Source organism: Cibotium barometz, chromosome 62 (genome assembly GCF_041138505.1).
Source record: "Cibotium barometz isolate CiBa-2024 chromosome 62, ASM4113850v1, whole genome shotgun sequence".
Taxonomy (NCBI): domain Eukaryota; kingdom Viridiplantae; phylum Streptophyta; class Polypodiopsida; order Cyatheales; family Cibotiaceae; genus Cibotium; species Cibotium barometz.
Genome location: NC_141107.1, coordinates 36,083,053 through 36,101,196, shown reverse-complemented (window position 1 = coordinate 36,101,196; position 18,144 = coordinate 36,083,053). Strand labels below are relative to the sequence as shown.

General features: G+C 39.9%; 1 protein-coding gene across 1 annotated transcript; it reads left to right on the top strand.

The window, feature by feature from the left end:
• Nucleotides 1-1,289: 1,289 nt before the first annotated feature.
• LOC147604420 (uncharacterized) lies at nucleotides 1,290-3,790 on the top strand. Its single transcript, XM_086795636.1, has 5 exons — nucleotides 1,290-1,818; nucleotides 1,901-2,066; nucleotides 2,316-2,545; nucleotides 2,657-2,802; nucleotides 3,029-3,790. The coding sequence occupies exons 1-5, from the start codon at nucleotides 1,462-1,464 to the stop codon at nucleotides 3,648-3,650; spliced, it is 1,521 nt and encodes a 506-aa protein (XP_086651762.1). The 5' UTR covers nucleotides 1,290-1,461; the 3' UTR covers nucleotides 3,651-3,790.
• Nucleotides 3,791-18,144: the final 14,354 nt, after the last annotated feature.

Below are 18,144 nucleotides of genomic sequence, written 5' to 3'. Positions count from 1 at the left end.
GCAACTAATGGCTCTACTTCTCGAAAAAAATAGTGCTTCTATATGACTGCATATTCAAGAGATTCGCTTCCATAGGCATTTTTAAAAATACACCAGAAAAATTTCTATGGAAAGAAAAATTCCCATCCTCAATCTCCAAGTCTGTGAGAAAAAAAAAGCGTACTTTTTAGTCACTCTGTTTCTCTTATCCCTGCACGCGCACTCATCTTTGTTAATCTCGAAGCCTATGTGGTGCCTTTCCAACCTAATCAACTTGATGAAGGTCCCATTGTGCTCTTTGTCCTTGGGGCCTCTCATTGGCGGGAGGCTATGGATGCTAAGTACCAATCTTTGCTTCTTAACAATATCTAGAGACTTTGTGATTTGCCCTCTCATCGTAAGCCCATTTCTTGCAAATGGTTATTGAAAAAAAAAATCCGTTCCAATTGGTCACTCTCAAGGCATGCTTGGTGGCCTGTGTTTTCTCTCAAACCAAGGTTTGGATTATGATGAGTCCATCTCTCCACTTCTTTGCATGCCCTCTCTGAGGTTGCTAGTGGCCTTGGCTGCGCATTTTGTTTGTTATTCAACACATATACACCATGCAGAGAACACTAAGATGACAATGAGCATATAGAGATTACATAGATTCCATTCCATCATGGTGATGCATCAACAAGAGACAACGAAAGGCAAACGTCATGACTCGCCAACGTGCACATAAGCTTCACACACTTAGATTTTTCAAAATTTTACAACCTTAGAACAATCGACAACTATTAATCAATGATTTTCTTTTTTTATAATCTATCTATTGCAAGTATACATAGGTACTTTTTATTCCAATTAGCTATTTTTGCATATTTCACTTTTAGTTGTTAATGCTCACATATTGAGCTAAGTCACAACACAAAGGAATTATTTATGTGAGCTCATTTTATTAGTGAACTACTTTCCGATTTCAAGAAATTTTAACTTTGTTTACTATTGTAAGCCTAATCGCATGTGCCATTTATATTTTAGACTGTGCTCGCAACTTACCAATCGACCAGTCCTTTTTGCTTTTTTGTTGGGAAATTCTTCCATATCAAGGTGTAAAAAACCCCATGACCTCTACAAGTCCATTGCACCCTTTCGTTTGATGGATGGAGGCCCCGTGGTGGCCGTCAGATCCGATCGACGTTCATGAAGGAGGCCACGCGAGCAGTTCGATGCTTTCATGTGGCTGTTGCCATGCGCGCCTCTCCATCACCTCGCCGCCTGCATCATGCCCTGTTTTGGTCGTCTCTTTTATAATGATTTTGCCACCTCCGTGAGGAGGTCGTCGCAGGCTTTCGGCCAAAATTTGTCGAGAATAATACAACCAGGCAGTATATGGGAGGATATTCAAATTGTTAATTTGCTGCGGTGCAGGATTGCACGCGTGAGGGGGAATTAACGACGTCCGTGACAGATCAGAAATTATCATACTGTGACCGCAAGATGAGGGATCAAACAGAGAGGAAAAAGTCCTTTTCTTCTACTTCGCCATCTAATTACATTAACGAAGAAGGACCATCAAATGGCACAAGCGACGAGCTGTTGGACTACGTTGCGTTTCTGGAGAACGAGCTGGACAGCGTGAAGCTGCAGAACAACGCTTCTCAGAGCAAGCACCAGGAGGAGAAGAGCCGGCTGAAGGAGCGGCTGGAGGCCGCGCTGGACAAGATGGACGAGGCCGAGCGAGAATTGCAGTCGCAAAAGGAGTCCGGGGCCCAAACTCAAACGGCAGTTGAACGGCTCAAAGATGAATTCAACAAGACTGAGCGCTTGCTTCAAGAGGAGCGCAGAAGAGAGAAGGTCCTCTTTCATATTATTAATCTAGATTTCTCTGATATTCTCGCTCTGTTTATGCATCCTAAATTGTGCACGATGAGTGCAGAATCTCGAAGATAGAATTCAAAAGCTAGAGCTGGAGTTGGAGATGAAGAATGATCTGATTAACCATAGAAGAAGGAGGGATGAAAGAGCAAGGAAACAACTCGAGAAGGAAAATGAGATCCTAAAGAAGAAGGCCACCCTTGGATGGATGCTTGGATGTCTTTCTGGTGACACCATACGACTCAATATATATATTCAATTTCTTAACATTAACATATGATAAGATGAAGGTGGCAAACAAGAAGGGAAATGCGTATGATGTACGATTGATTTACGTTGATGCAACCAAGTCCATAACGTTAGTTTCGCTTATGACAAATGGGCATTACGCGAATTAATCAATCCTTCTTTTATTATGAATCGATGAGAAGCTTAGGCGGTTGCATGGTCATGATATGTTATGCTTTGGTCTGTAGAGGTTTACTTGCAGTCAGAGCCAGAAGGCGCTGCAGCCCCTCTTTTGAAGATGGTAAGAAACATACAGAGAGAGTTGGAGAGAGAGAACGTGGTGTTAAGCTACAGCAATGAGCCGCCACGAATTCAGTTGGAGTATGTGGAGAGGGAGATCCGCCGTCTCATTGACTGTGCCAGCTTGACCGAGAGTGAAGCAGAGCCCTCCAAATGCCCGGATCAATCGCTCGCAAAGGTTAAGTCTAATTTTTGGTGCATCTTCCTTGCATGTGCATTTTTGCACCTACATAATGAATTAGGGTACCCACCATATTATTGACGTTTTGTGTTCATGAACTGCTAGCAGTCTGCATCCTCTAGTCAAAGGTCTCTGCCGGAAGAGGCCGGTGCAAGCTTTATTGCAAAGATCGGGAGTGAAAGTGACGACCAAGATGTTAAATCTCTTGCCAAAGTTGTAGCATGTAAACCACGAGGCTACTCACCAAAGCCAAGGTCTCATTTGTGATCAATATATATTCCTTTCTGCAGACAAATTACATGAATTGATTCCAAAATTCTTGAAAATGGTTGTGTAAGTTGTGTGCTTTTATTGTGTAAGATTGTGTGCATTTACTGTGTAGTGCATTTTTTTGGGAGGTTTTAGGCTACGGGTAGAAGGTGATATGGAGTCTTGGATAAAATGAAAACATTGAGACGTTGTTTTGTGATTGCGTGATAGGACGCATGAGCAGGAGGATGGATCACCCACTGCACGCTACATTATAAACTGCTTTAGCGGAGAAGCAACCAGCGATGCGGAGATTGAAAACGGGGCAGGCGATGATGCTGACGACGTGGGTGGAGACGAGGTGGGCCGCAATGATCATAAGAGCTGCAGCCCGCAGGCACAGATAGAGATGTTCGAGGCCAACCCGCAGGCCGACGTGGAGCACACGCGGCTGACGGGCAGCACGTGGGCGGAGGTGAAGGTAATGAACAGGCGAGGAGCCGAGAGGGCAGAGATGTTGCACTGCCAGAGTGACATCAAGAAGATGCTCTCCAGCCTGGAGGCCAGCATGGAGTACCTGCTGCAGCAACAGCAACAGCAGCAGGCGCAGGTACACGTGCAGGCGCAGCAGGAGCAGGTCAAGAAAACCATCAACAACAACATCGAAAGCAACAGCAGCAGTGCCGTCAGACCCAAGAGCAGAGCAGGCAAACTAGCCGCTGCCGCCGCCAACCATCAAACTAAGCATCCCGGCTACCCTTCCACTACAACCAAACATAACGTCCCTATTATAGCACCACCACCACCACCGTCATCATCATTATCTAAGCTTAAGTCTCGGCAACAACGTTAGCCTTTCAGCTACAACCTGATGCATTCTCACTTGCGATCCGCTCTACAGTAGGCTTTCCGGCTTCTTCTTGCAAAATGCATTGTTAAAATTTGCTTTCTTGGACTTAGGGGGTAACATTGGCTCATTCTCAAGGGCATCAATTGAACCAACTCAAAAATATTCATTTTGAATGAGTAACTTATTCGATTGTTTGTTCATTATAAATATAATATTCTAACATGGCAGTGATGAATGCCAACCTTCATATCGACTAGTGCTACATCCAATGCCAACGTGCCGGCATCAATTACTATATAGCATTTAAGTCTTAATATCTAGAAATTAAATAATAATATAATTGAAAGCTTATGATTCATATTGTAACCACTAGGAGGAAGCCCATCATGAGGGCCCCTACTCTCAATTGGTCTCACGACATTCCTTTTGGAGCTTGAGGTACAATGACTTGCTCCCATTTTTGTGAACCCATCTCATAGAGATGGAATGCGTAAGTGGTGGGTGATGGCTCCTTGGATAGAAGCTCATAATGCTGATCATAGTGTTGAGGGGGTTGAAAGCCATTCTGATTGAAAGAATATCATGCAAGGACTAGCAAAAGTAGAAGTAAGAAGATGGAGAGGGTAGGGTGATTTAGAGCAGTAGTTATTGTTTGTGCAAGGAATTCAAGCTCTTAAATCCCACGATTGGTGCCAACCATTACCTCATCCTTCTATTGTTAGAGCTACACTAGACATCCAAACCTTTTGCCAAAAGGGAAGTAAGCTTAGAAAGAAGTGTCCATATTCCACATGATGAGCAAGTGTCCAATTTAGGATTTATTTGTAGTGCAATGGAAAAATATGCCCTTTGTAGAAAAGTTGGCATCCATTAGCATTACCCTCTACTAGGTTTAGCAAGTGTAGAGTTTTTCTTATTGGATTTAAAGTCTTTTGAGTTGGAAGTTAATCTCCTACTTCTGGCAACATACAATCTCTTTTCATCTGAACTTGATGTTAATTATAAGAGGAAGAGTTGACTAGTTCGAGATAAATAGAGGGGAGAGAGAGAGAGAGAGAGAGAGAGAGAGAGAGAGAGAGTTGGCAAGTTCGAGAGTAAGAGAGATTTAGAGAGTTAAAGAGAGAGACTTAGAGGGAGTTAGAAAGAGAGAGAGAGTCAGAGAGAAAGAGAGATTTGGCCAGTTCAAGAGAAATAGAGAGAGTAAGAGAGTTAAAGAGAGAAAGACTTAGAGGGAGTTAGAAATAAAGACTAAAAGAGAGAGAGAGAGAGAGAGAGAGAGAGAGAGAGAGAGAGAGAGAGAGAGAGAGAGAGAGAGAGAGAGAGGTAAAGAGAAGATGTCATTGGTGATCTCATTATTGGTGAAGGTCTGGATGTGGAAGCGTATGGTGGTGATTTTTTATAAAACCATGTGAATAGGCCAATTATGTTTTTTCAAACACCTTTGGTGTGAACACACCCTTAAGAGATGGCTAAGGTTTTAAAGCCTTTTCTATGATTTTCAACCACATAGAAAAAGAGATAATGCCTTGGAAACATGGTGGATGATTGGCGACAACTGCTCTCTTCCTTTGACGATGATGGCGGTTCTTTTGCCAAATTTGTTCTAGGAATGCAAGCATCTTCTCATGGAATTATTTCCACCTACATGAATGTAAGACATAGCCATAGATGGAAAACTAAAATAAACTCATAATAAGATCAAAGATCAAGGAGTAATGGCAAGATATATATTACCACAGACATGAGATTTCCCCAATGTGCTATTCTCACTTCCCACCAAGAAAACCAAATGTCTAGAGCTGACACATATTCTGGCTCCTTAGTAGATCCTCCCCTCCACCAATTCCTTAATACTCTACTATGAGTGAGTGCATCCTCTTTTGTTTGGCAAGTTCTCCATGATTCACACAATGTGATGTGTTCTTGTTGTATTGCTTTCTTGATATATTTTGTAGTATATGCTGGTGTAGACTTTGTTTCCAATGAAAGATACAAGACCTTTCTTGTTCTTCCATGGGTTGCTCAGGGTCCCCATTATACACAAGCGTTACATCTCTCCAATTAACTTAGGCCTCATGAGCCACCATAAACCCATAAAAAATAGCATTTGCAAACCCACATTCCCTCATTGTATTATTTAGCATGTTCCAAAATAGTGTCTGGTTAGTTTCATCCTCCTCTTTCATTTCACAAGTTGCAATAGTTCTTGCACACTACAAATCAAATTGGATATAACAGAAGGTTAGTTTCACAATCAATAAGTCCTCCCTCATACACATCCAAGACTTAATATATAACTGGGACCCTCCTACACATCCAAGACTTAATATATAACTGGGATCATACATAACCCATGAGAGGTTCAAGTCTGCACTTCCATCTCTCCTCATTTGATTCACAAGATCCACTCTAGAGGTAGATCCCTTGGTGGACATCTTAAATAGAAAGCATCTTTCCTCTAGCATTCCTTGTCCTAGGAATCAACTACTATGGAAAAATTTATACCGTTATTGCTTTTTAAGTGCTAACAAGCTATCGTAGCCTTCTTTAACAAGCATCTTTTATCTATTCTCTTGGGTAACAATTCTCTTTAGCTTGATCGATGATTATAAAAGTAACAAATTAATATCATCAATGCATTGAAATTAAATTAAATCTTGCATTCCTTACCTTTGGTTCTCCACCAAAGGGCTTAGTTATTCCAAGAAATTGGCTAGCTCATCATTCCCAACCATTGTAGTAGTGTCATAATATTTAGACCCCTCTTTCCCACCATAGAGCTCATCCGCAACTCTTTTGCCACATTCATTTGTATCTTCCTTGGTCCACTGTCCTTATCAACCTTCAACACATCTACAACTAGTTGCCTAGTCTTTTCCATTTCCCTTTTAGAAGTTCTTGGTTGCACATGGTGATTGTGCTCACCAGTGTAACATTAGTCATGTCATTGTATCAAAAGGAGGTAGAATATAGTAGATTTGATACCTGGATGTGGCAACGCAGTGAGCATGCCTCTGACAAAAGTGGCATACTATCTTGTTCTTTTCCTCCTTAGTCATCATTCCCAAGTCACACTTCTTTTGAAGAGATCCTTTGAAAAATGTGATGTTGAACCTATTGTTGTTTGGGTAGTATGGGCAGTCTACCCTGTGGCATTTGATGGACCCCGCACAACAACTCATCCCAACTGTACATAGTTAAGTGACATATTAGAAGTCACTAGTCTTGTCCACAAATGCCCATCAAGTTTTTGTTCCATCCCACTTGTTGTTTAATCTTCCTAAAGGTAGGTGGGAATTCCATAAGAAGGTCCCCATTATATTGCCTTGGAGCCTCTTCGACACAAATCCTATTCACAACGTTAGCAATATACACCTTAAGTATATTTCTCCTCTACTGGTCAAGTATATAAGGTATGACGCTTTGAGACACCTCTTCCCCTACAACTCCCAATGGAAGTGATGGCTTATTATGGTCACATGAGGCATACTAGAGGAAGGTCTTGGAGGGCTCTTCAGGTTGATTATTATACTGCTAGCATCCCTAACTTGGGCTCTTTTAAGGTCTTGGAGGGCTCTCAAAGTTGATTATTATACTGCTAGCATCCCTAACTTGGGCTCTTTTAAGGTCTTGGAGGGCTCTCAAAGTTGATTATTGTACTGCTAGTTTGGGCTCTTTTAAGGCACACAATTTATGTCAATGATAATCTTGAGTGAATGGCATAATGAAGATTACCTTCAATATCCACATTAGAAGGAACTCTAACCATGTTGAGTGATGACTCACTTTCAATATCTATTGTAGCATTGAAGCTATCCATGGCATGCAATGTATGATATAACTTTTCTAGATATTAATGACTTGCAAGAAGTTTTCCCTACTTGAGAGGTATGCTTTGAGAAGACAAGGTAGTTGATACATCATATGCAACCCTATTGCCTCTACCTCCATTGCTCTTGGTTGAGATAGTCAACTTTATGGTTCACAACTCTAGCAAACTAGGGGAGGAAGGCATTCAACAAATATACTGAAGAAGAAAGAATATAGCAGTGTGATGAGTTAGAGAGAGATTGAATGCTAGCAAACTGCGAAAGGGGTGGAAGGTTTCCATACAAGCAATACTAGTTTACTATTTGTTAGTCAGTGTGAGGAGGTTCTAGTCCCGAAATTTGTTGACTAAGGAGGTCCTTGTCCCAAAATTCATTGCCATATTTAAGAAGGTGGCTCTACCAATTTGTAAAAATTAATTTCAAAGATTTTTTAGTACTTCAAATCCTTATAATCATTGTTTTTAGAAATAATCATGGTAAATATAATTTAATGAAATGTATAATTACATGCTAACTAATATTCATGTGATGATTTTAGAAATGATACCTTAGGGCTATTCATCACACTAAGGTTTGAAAATTCATAGGTAGAGGAGATGACGCTTGTAGAGAACTACAGGTTTGTTTGTGTCTACTACCCTAAACCCTTTTGTACATAGCAAAAAAGGCTCTGCAGCATCAATGCTAGCACTGACACTCAAGGGGCGTAGGAGGGCCCTTTTTTTGTGAATACAAGCCCTTTTTACGTGCATGGATTCAGACTTGTACTGGTTGTCACTCTCTACATGTTCACATTGTCACTCTATACTATGTTTTGCTAAAATAGGTGGTGATAGATATTGTGTTCTAGAGGGAGCATTGTTCTTGCGTTTGATTCATATGTGTAAAGGTTTGAAACGCCTACGGTTATGCAAGAAGATGCCATAAGGGTTAATGATGTTGAGGTTTTATACATGTGTAGGTGAGGTGGCATGTTAATAGGTGTCACTTGGAGATAATGCATAGAGATGCCTTTAGGGCTATCATGTTTGTTTGTACCGCTACAAAAAAGAGTTTCTAGTTCAACAACACGTTTGTTTTTGCTCCGGTGGACTATAGGTACAATTGTTTATGAGCCTCCCTTTTTTTTTTTTTTTTGGTTGTTGTTGCTATACACGCCTTAGAGGCCTTCTTGTGTTGTGAAGGGAAAATGGCCATCATGACCGGTAGCTTCACAAAGAAAAAAGAGCCACTTGAGCATCAGCCTCAAGCAGCTCAATAAAGCTCTTTTTTCTTTGAAAGGGTAGTGACAGGTCGCTTCATAAAGAAAAAAGGAGCTCTATTGAGCCGCTTGAGAATCATCGTTGACGCTCAAGAGTCTCAACAGAGCTCCTTTTTTCTTTGTGAAGCTATGGGTCTCACGACCGTAAAAGATGCTCAACAGAGCTCCTTTTTTCTTTGTGAAGCTATCAGTCACGACCATAAAAGATGTGTCCAGCTTGCATGGTGTGTGTGCTCTTCACAACAAACAACGGGATAAAAGGAGGGAGAAGCCGTGCCCTTCACAACACACAAAGGTCATGCATGGTGTGCCCTTCACAGTAAACGAAGGAAGGTGAAGCCATACCCACCACAAGTGGAGAGCGGAAGGTTGAGTTCCTACAAGCGGGGTGTGGATACCGTGCCTGCTTCAGTTTTAATAATATAAAGTCAAAGGACTTGGCCGCTTCGCTTGCATTCACATAAGAAGGGCTCTAATGAGCCCCTTGACTCTCTGCCTAATGCTCAAGGGCCTCAGCGGAGCCTCTTTTTTTTTTTTGAATGCAAGCGGCCACGAATTTAACCAAACAATAAACCCCAAAAAAAAAAAAGCGTAGGTGCAGGGGTATAGAAGAAAGAGAAGCCAAACGTTTTCCGTTGATAAGAAGAGTTCTTTGTCCTATTTATGTATAAAAAATGGATGTGAAAACCACATGTGATTGTATATATGGGGTGAAGGCACGTGCTCCTGATGTCAACATGAGCAAGTGAATGTCGTAAAGGGGATGCTTGTATTTTGTGTCTAGTTTTCCCTACCTGAGATGTAAGGGTGACCCATTGTCCATGAGGGTGGTCAAGGCCTCAAGAAGATTTGACTTTCATAGAACATATGCTAACTCTACTCAAGCCAAGTCTAGTTTTCCCCTTACTTATAAAGAAGCACTCTCTTTGACCACTCCGCACAATGTACCAAAGGAGGAAGAATTACTACTATTATAGAGCCATGAGGGGTACATGGAAACATAACTCATGTTTGAAACTTAAGTTCAAGGGGAGATTGAAGGGGCTCATGTACACACAGCCCATGTGTCTAAAACTCATATTCAAGTGATGGAGTCCTATTCTAAGGATACACAAGGAGGAACCAAAAAAAGTGACTCACCTTCTAGTCCTTGGGAAGGAGATTCAAGTTGGGTCATTGCAGGACACTCTTGTGAAGTTCTACATGAAGCGTGGCATAGATCTTCCCCCATACCTCTTTATCGACTCATCCCAAATGAGGCTATTCAAACTACTTCAAGTCAAGTGGCATCTCTACGCTCAAGTTTTGACTCCAAAGGGAACGTGTCCTTAAGTGCTCCATTTTGTGTGTCCATGTAGAGGCCATGAGAAGATTGTCTATATATTACTCTAGAGGATCGTGAAGAATGGGGAACGACACGAAATGCAATCTCAGATAAGTTTGATGATAAACTTGATAATGAGTGGATTGACCTTAGGGGAAAGAAGTTTCTTATATGAGATGGGAACAATAGGTTAAAGGCCTAGTATGCAGGTTTCCTAGGAAGGTAAATGATAATAAATTTTACTTTTTTGGAAAGTGATAGTTTGATTAATGACTACTTATATTGGTGATTGTTGATGAGTACATCTTATACCCATTATGTATCAAGACACATCCATGTTGAGTGTCTATTTCTTCAACTGGAGCATCAACATGAAGGAGAGTTATTGCTAGCTTTAAAGGCTACCAATGAGTAATATATAATTAACCTACCTTATTCTCTAATTGGTCAATGTTTTTCATACATGTTACAAGTTCTCTGAGTGGCCTATCATTTATATGTTTTATCGTTTAATGATGTTTATGTTATATCTAGTTTGTAGGCTCACAAGGGCACACATTAAGGTTTCATTCATCAACCATGAGGCTTTTCTTTTCCAAAAGCTTGGCCAGGCTAACAAAGCTTCACTATTAAGTGGGTTGAGCAAAGAAGAAAGAAAGTGGGTGGAGATTGAGATGGCCTTGAAGAATAGAAGTAATGACACATGGTACATTGCACTTGATGTTGTTCTAGCATAGCTAGTATGGAAGGTATTCGAGGTCTACGCTATCTTTCTTATGGGTGCATGTGTTTGTTTTCCTTTGTATTACAAATTTTAATAAACAATGTGGGTTACATGTAGGAGGAGTTCATCAATGAGGCACTGCAAAGTAGGATATCTCATCTCAACAAGGACCATATGCCACAAGATGATTATGTGCATGCATACTCCAAAGCACTAAGAATTGTGGAGATGTAGTTTAGGGATCGGGCATATAAGATGGCACCTATTGCCAATCTTGAAAATGGTAATGGATTCTTCCAGATCCTATACTCATTCGATTGGAATGAAAAGAAAGAAGAACCTATACTCATTCGATTGGAATGCAAAGATTGAAGCACCTTTTTCCAATCTCGAAAATGGTAATGGATTCTTCTAGATCCTATAATCATTCGATTGGAATGGCAATGGATACTTATAGATCTTATACTCATTTGATTGGAATGCAAATATTGAAGCACCTATATCAAAGGATAAGCTCCAAATATTGTGCTCATCCCTATGTCGAGATGCCCATTTGAATAAGGTACTTACATTCCATGTGAACCTCCTTTTCATGTAGCTAATATGAGTTTATGTGGATAGTCAGAAAGATATTATCCATCTCTTGGTAACTCCCAATAAAGAAGATTATGTGCTTAAGGACAAGGGCAAGGCGATGGACAAAGGTATAGGGAAAAAAATAGAGAAGGTGTACTATGGTATAGAGGATTTGTATGCCCAAATAAGTGATGCAAACCACTTCCGCATGCACATGAAGAAATAGGTCTATTGGGGTTTCATGCTTGAAGGAGAAAAGACACTCTTGGAAGAGTTCATGGCTTTGCAGTCCCCACAACCTAAGTTGAGTCATTTTACAAGGAGCGAAAGCAGTTGCATATGCGAGATGCTTTCCTAGACTTGTATGCGAGATGCTTTCCCAGACTTGTAGAACCTTGTGCTAGCAAAAGGTGATGCAAATGTTGCCTTCCCTTATCACAAGGTGGTGCAATCTTGAGAGTAATGAATCCATGTATCCTCCTCAATTTATAGAGAAAGGGATGAGCAATTGGGAGAGAAACATTTCTTGGTGGTTGAATTATCCTGTTGGGAATTAGCATCCATGTGAGGATACACTTAAAAAAAGTATGTTTTGTGTTTGTGCTTCTTTCTTTACATGGAATAATTGTATGAACATGTCAAGTCATTACAACATGTAGACCACAAGGATTTTAGCCAAGGAGAACAAATGTTGGATTAGGTTTTCGGAGAGAGTGGAGAGGGAGATGGCACTACATTGCAGCCTATTCCTTCATAACCAAGGGTTCCCCACTTTGCAATAAGATCAAAGAATGCAGGGAAAGAGACAATGAGAGAGGAGCAGTCAAAGGAACAATGCTCAATAAAAAACAAAAGACTAGATAATATGTATTTTTGTGATGTATATTGCATAGGTGGCTTGAATTTAGACAAATATGTTGCAACCTATGTTGTTCATTGTTAGGTTGATCTGGCTATATAGTAGCCATGTATTTTTGTGATATACTTTTATTCATAAGCTTAAAGCATGTGAGCCTAAATCGAGCCTAAATCTTATGCATGAGCCTCATGCATAAGAGCTTATGCGGCATAAAGCTTACTATGCATAGAGCTTATGCATGATCCTTACACAAAATATCATTAGGCTCATGCATAAGAGCTTTTGCACAATGTGTAAGCCTTATGCATAAGAGCTTGTGAGGCATATAAAGCTAATGCATGAGCCTCATATTAGTATGCATTAGAGAGGTAATGAGCGGTATATATGAGCCTTATGTGAGAAGTAATAAGTCTTATGCGCATAAGCCTATAACTTATGCATAAACCTTGAGCATACACATATGCATAAAGCATAAGGCTTATGCATAAACCGTATGCTTTATGCATATGTGTATGCTCAAGGTTTATGCATTAGGTTTAGGCTTATGCATAAGCCTAAAGTTCATGCATACGGCTTGTGCATAAGCCTAAATATTATGCATAATCCTAAACCTTATGTTGTTAACCCATTTCTAGGGTTAACAAGAGCTACTGGCATTATCTTGAATCAAGGAGTCAAGGTAGACACACCGACAAAAGGTCATACATTCAAGATATGAAACAATGGTGTCCAAATCTACAACTTGGATGGGCACCAGTAATGGTCCGACGAAATGTTTATGACGATTTCTACTTCAAGAGCGTGTGGTAGAAAGTTAGGATATGAAGTCCCAAGGGATGTGTGCTTCATGGATATATTATGAGAGTAGTCATTTGTAATAACATTAGGCCTCTTATGAGCCTAAAGTGCGCGGTTGGCCGCCACAGTTTAAGGGAGTGTGAACATAGTTTAAGTGAGTGTGAACACAGTTTAAGTGAGTGTGAACGCAGTTTAAGTGAGTGTGAACACTTATAGCTATGTATATAAGTGAAAATCTCTCATAATACAGACATTTCTCCCATTGTGCAATAGAGTCTTGCTCTTGCTAATCTGTCTCTAATCCATGCTAGTGAGTGTGTGTGAGTGAACTGAGGCAAGAGGAGGGACGAGTACACGTAGTGCAACATGACGGTGTGATAATGCTCGTGGGAGGCGCGGTGGAATTGGTTCTCAAGAAGTTGTGGAGATTGGAGATCTCAAGGGTTACGAGCTCAGCCATCAGAAAGATCCCAACGACAGTTGCGGTTCACCAAGTAATCTTCTTGTTGGATGTGATTCAAAGGGGTTTTGGGTGAGCCATAACAGTTTTGGCACCGCTACCGAGGAATCATTCCTTGGCTTTTTCCATAATATTTCTCCAATCTACGCATTACTATTGCCCATTGTCTTTAGTAATGGTTTACCATAAAAAAGATGTGGTTTTGATGGAGATTTGTTTGTGATTTTGTGATATATAGATCTCTTTTTTCTCTTTTGAAATAATGATTTCTTAGCTTAAATGTGTTTTTTGTAAGTTTCAATCTAGTCTTTAGTGTTTGTTAAGTGTGCACATAGAGTGTGTTAGGTTTAGTTTTCATCCATTGCATCAAACAATGCAATGGATTGCAATTTTGTGATTTTTATCTCTCTTTAGAGTTAAACATAGAGCTAGAATCATTAATGTATGCTTGATTTGAATGTTATCAAGTATTAGGGATAGCTTAATTATTTAAAAAAAATTAAAAAAATATTAAAAAACTCTTAAAATCGACTAATCTTTCTTAATTGATTGGGTTTTGTCATTAAGAGATGATTAATCTAATTCAAGAGGCAAAAAAAACTAGAAAATGTGTTTTTTGGGATCAAAATTGATATTGTTTTTTGGGATATGTGTTCCAAGAGCATCTAGATGCACCAAAACACCTAATTGTGTTCCAAGAGCATCTAGATGCACCAAAACACCTAATTGCATCAATTTCTTCATCAATTGGAGAAATTTCGCTCTCTTTTGCTTAATTTTGCATAAAGAGAAGAGACTAAAATTAAGAGTTTAATTAAGCTCTAATTATGGAATAATTTACACATTAGTTGATGCACATAGCTTAGCAATTTCATGCCCTATCCAATGATATGCTCAATGGTGTGAATTAATTAGTGATCTAGTAGTTAATTAGGACTCTTAATTAGTCCAAAAGGGGAGAAAAGATTAGTGAAATGATTAATCTTTGATTAATTCTTAAGCACTTTTTTCCATAACTCATGAAGGCTAATGAGCATTGAATGAAAAGATGCCTCTTAGTTGGCTAACAACTACTTCTGGGAGTCATTTATGAAGGGTGTAAGGGGGTGTCATAAAAGTGTTAACTTTTTATTCCCACTTACCTTTTTAGGAAAATGCCCATATCTCCCCAATTTAAAATTCAAAAAATATTCACTCCACACAAGAAAACTCGAATTTCCCTCTAGACTTTTAAAAAAAGTCCATGAAATACCTATTCCATGGTGTGAAAGATCCCTACACGTTCACGTTGTGAAAGTTCCTACGCGTAAAAGAAAAAATAAAAATCCGTGAAACCCCTTTCACACGTGTGAAACCCCTTTCACACGTGAGATATATTTCACGGCATGAAAGTTCCTTGACTTTCACAGTCATGAAAGAGTCCGCGTGAAAAAAAAATCGTGAAATACCTGTTTCATGGCATGAGACTCCCTGACTTTCACGGTCGTGAAAGTCCCCCGCATAATTTAAAAAAATAAATCCGTGAAATGCCCACTTTCACGTTGTGAACCAACTCACATCCTGCACTTTCACATCGTGAAAAATCCTGTGCGCACAAAACAAAATCATGAAAGTACTTTCACGCGCGTGATGCATTTTACGACGTGAAAGGGGCTCGCAGAGGGGGAGGGGGGAGGAAAAAGAGTATAGAAAACATCCCTATTTGGAGGCTCATATCTCCTAAACCGTGAGGCCGATGAACGCGCTCTAGTGCTCATTGAAAAGAGTGCATTGAGCTCTTCGAAATTGGTCTTGAGCGTCCGAGGGCAAAATCCATCGTTTTGGTCTTTGACCAATAGCCTCAACATTTGACCCAAAAATCGAGGCAAAAAAACGAGCCTAAATGCACTAAAAATCACCTGAAAAAGATCGTGTACCATATTTGAGCTACTTTTTGAGTGTCTTAATGACAAAATCATGAAAAAGGCAGAGAAACAAAGTTGTAGTACTCCAAAAATACTACAACTCTCTCATACAACATTTTTCCAAATTCCTTTTGGAACACATTAAACAGCGAGCTGTGAAAAAGAAAATCTTTCCAAAAAAAAATTCCATCTTGAGATTGTGATAGAAAATAGGTTTTGAGACCTTATCTACCATCTCAGACACCAGTGACTTTTTTCAAAAAAAAAAATCTCAAGGTTCACGTACGTTTAGCACCTAATCAAATTAGGACAAATAGACCCTCGTTTGACCCAAAGAAAGGTGCACCGAGCCTCCTGAGGTTGTAATGAGTTGTAAGAAAACCTAAAAAGAAAAAAAAAACAAAAACAAAAACAAACACGTGTGCTTGCTCATTAAGGAGCGATTGCAATGTCAAGATATGGCAACAATAGAGGGATTACGTGGACCCACGCCCAGACTGAACCCAATGGCTGAAATCTTTGAGCAATTCAGGTCCATGTCCCAAATGCACCTCCCAATACCATTTTCTATGCCGACAACAAGTGTGTCATCATGTTGTTTTACATCCCTTGTCATATCAATCCCTTTGGGATTTGGTCCCTTGCCTAGCACTACCACAAGACCTAAACCTTTAAAAGTGCTATAGATACCAACCCCTAAATGCCCAAACCTTGGATATATTGACTAATCTAGGAAGGGGGGTTACCCAAGGACTAAATGAGGTTCTAACCACATTAGCACCCACACACGGCCTTAGTGACTCATCCAAAAACACGGCTGTACAAATTTCCAAAATCATGGGCAAGTATAATGGAAGGATCCTATTCAATTCATGCAAATGTTTGAACAGAGATGTGAAGCCTTTGGAAATCCAAACTGCCCCACCAAGATACATGTGTTGAACCTTTGCTTAGTGGGAAAGTCTAGTTCGATCATTCATCACATTGATGCCTACAGTTAAGACAAACTTCAGGACCTTGAAAAGAGCCTTTATCCACAGCTTTTCAAGATAAGGTGATTGGTGGAGTGTAGCAAGATAACTCTATGCGATTGAGGGAAAACAAAACGAAACCATTAGAGATTTTATCCTTCATCAGATAAAGATCTTGGACTCACAATGTGAGCCATGGGAGAAACTAAACAATGTTCAATTGAAGAGATATTTCATGATGGGCATAAACAAAAACAGCTTACACAACTTGATCATTGTATCCAATCCGAAAACATTTGATCAATGTTGTAAAGAAGCAATACGTTTAGATGACAACATGATGGAGGATGATCATGATATGAGATGTTCTTCATCTAAACCAAGTGAACAAAGGCTAAAGAAAAATTGATCTCACGGAATTGTCATTCCTTGAATTCTACACAACCTTGCTTAAAAGCTTTGAACTGGAATCTCCAAGAGAGGATGAGCTCCCTCAAAACTAAACTCTCCAAGAGAGGATGAGCTCCCTCAAAACTAAACATCCTTAATGCCTCTCAAAGTGATGGTAAAATGTCGTGTGTTCATTGCCATCACTACGTCCATCCCAACCCCCACCAATGTGTGTAGCCTAGGCCTATCTTTCTATACTGCATACATTGCAAAACCTTGGGTCATGACACATCTCAATGTCCTAATTCACCTATAGCTACATCAACACTACAACCATCCTTGCCTTAAATAGAAACAGTCCAAAGGGTAGAAACTGCTCAAGAGGCAGTTAAGCAAACACTTTAGCGTTTCTATTGTCATGGACCACACAAAGTGGTAGACTGCACAGTTTGGAATACTTCCATGCCTACATTCCACCGACACTAACACACTTTAAAATGGGTAGAAGAGCATGTTTTAAAACAGAAACCAAAAGAGGATGCAAAACCTTCTAGGTCCAAGAAAAACAAGGGCCAACAAACTATCAAAACCAAGGTTAAAATAAAGGACAAGAAAAAGGAGCCTATGGAGGACCTAACCCCAAAAGAGCCAAAAACTACACATGATGTGGAAGCATCCACCTCAAAGGCTACCCTTGAAACCACAAAACCCACATGTGCGACACATGATACAAAAGACCAAAAGAAAGATTATAATGAAAACCTGACGATCCAAGGAAAGTCAGAAGATGAAACAAGTTCTAGTACGTCACTTAATGAGGACAAAACAAGTTCTGATTCGTCACTAGAGGTGCACCTCACAATCCAATCAAGAAACTAGAACTCGCCTAACCACCCCAATTTAAAAATCCTAATCACATGACATATGAGGAACGCAAAAGGCAAGCTTAGGAGAGCACGCTTAGCATTGTGGAGTGTCATACATGATCACTGGTTATGATTGAACCTCATAATAACAAACACAAAAAAGCAACCAAAATACAAAAACCGAAGGAGTATCGCTTCCCCTTTCAAGAGAAAGGCATACTCTCTAAAACAAAAATGAATTCATCAAGCCAACAAGAGTCCTTAGAGGCAGATTGCATGAATGATGCAATTAAAAAAACACGTGAGGAACTTGATAAATCCCTTACGAAATTTAAGCAATCTCTCAAATCCTCATTTGGAGGAGTGCTCTTCTCTCATAAGTGAAGCTAGCATAGCTCCAGCCCTTGCACCTTTAAAGGCTAACCATGTGAGCTATGCCAAGATCTCCAGATCTACATAGAATACGCATGTAAGGATTCACAAGTTTCCAAACAGACCTCAATTAAATTTATCCAAGAACCGAGTGTGCCATTG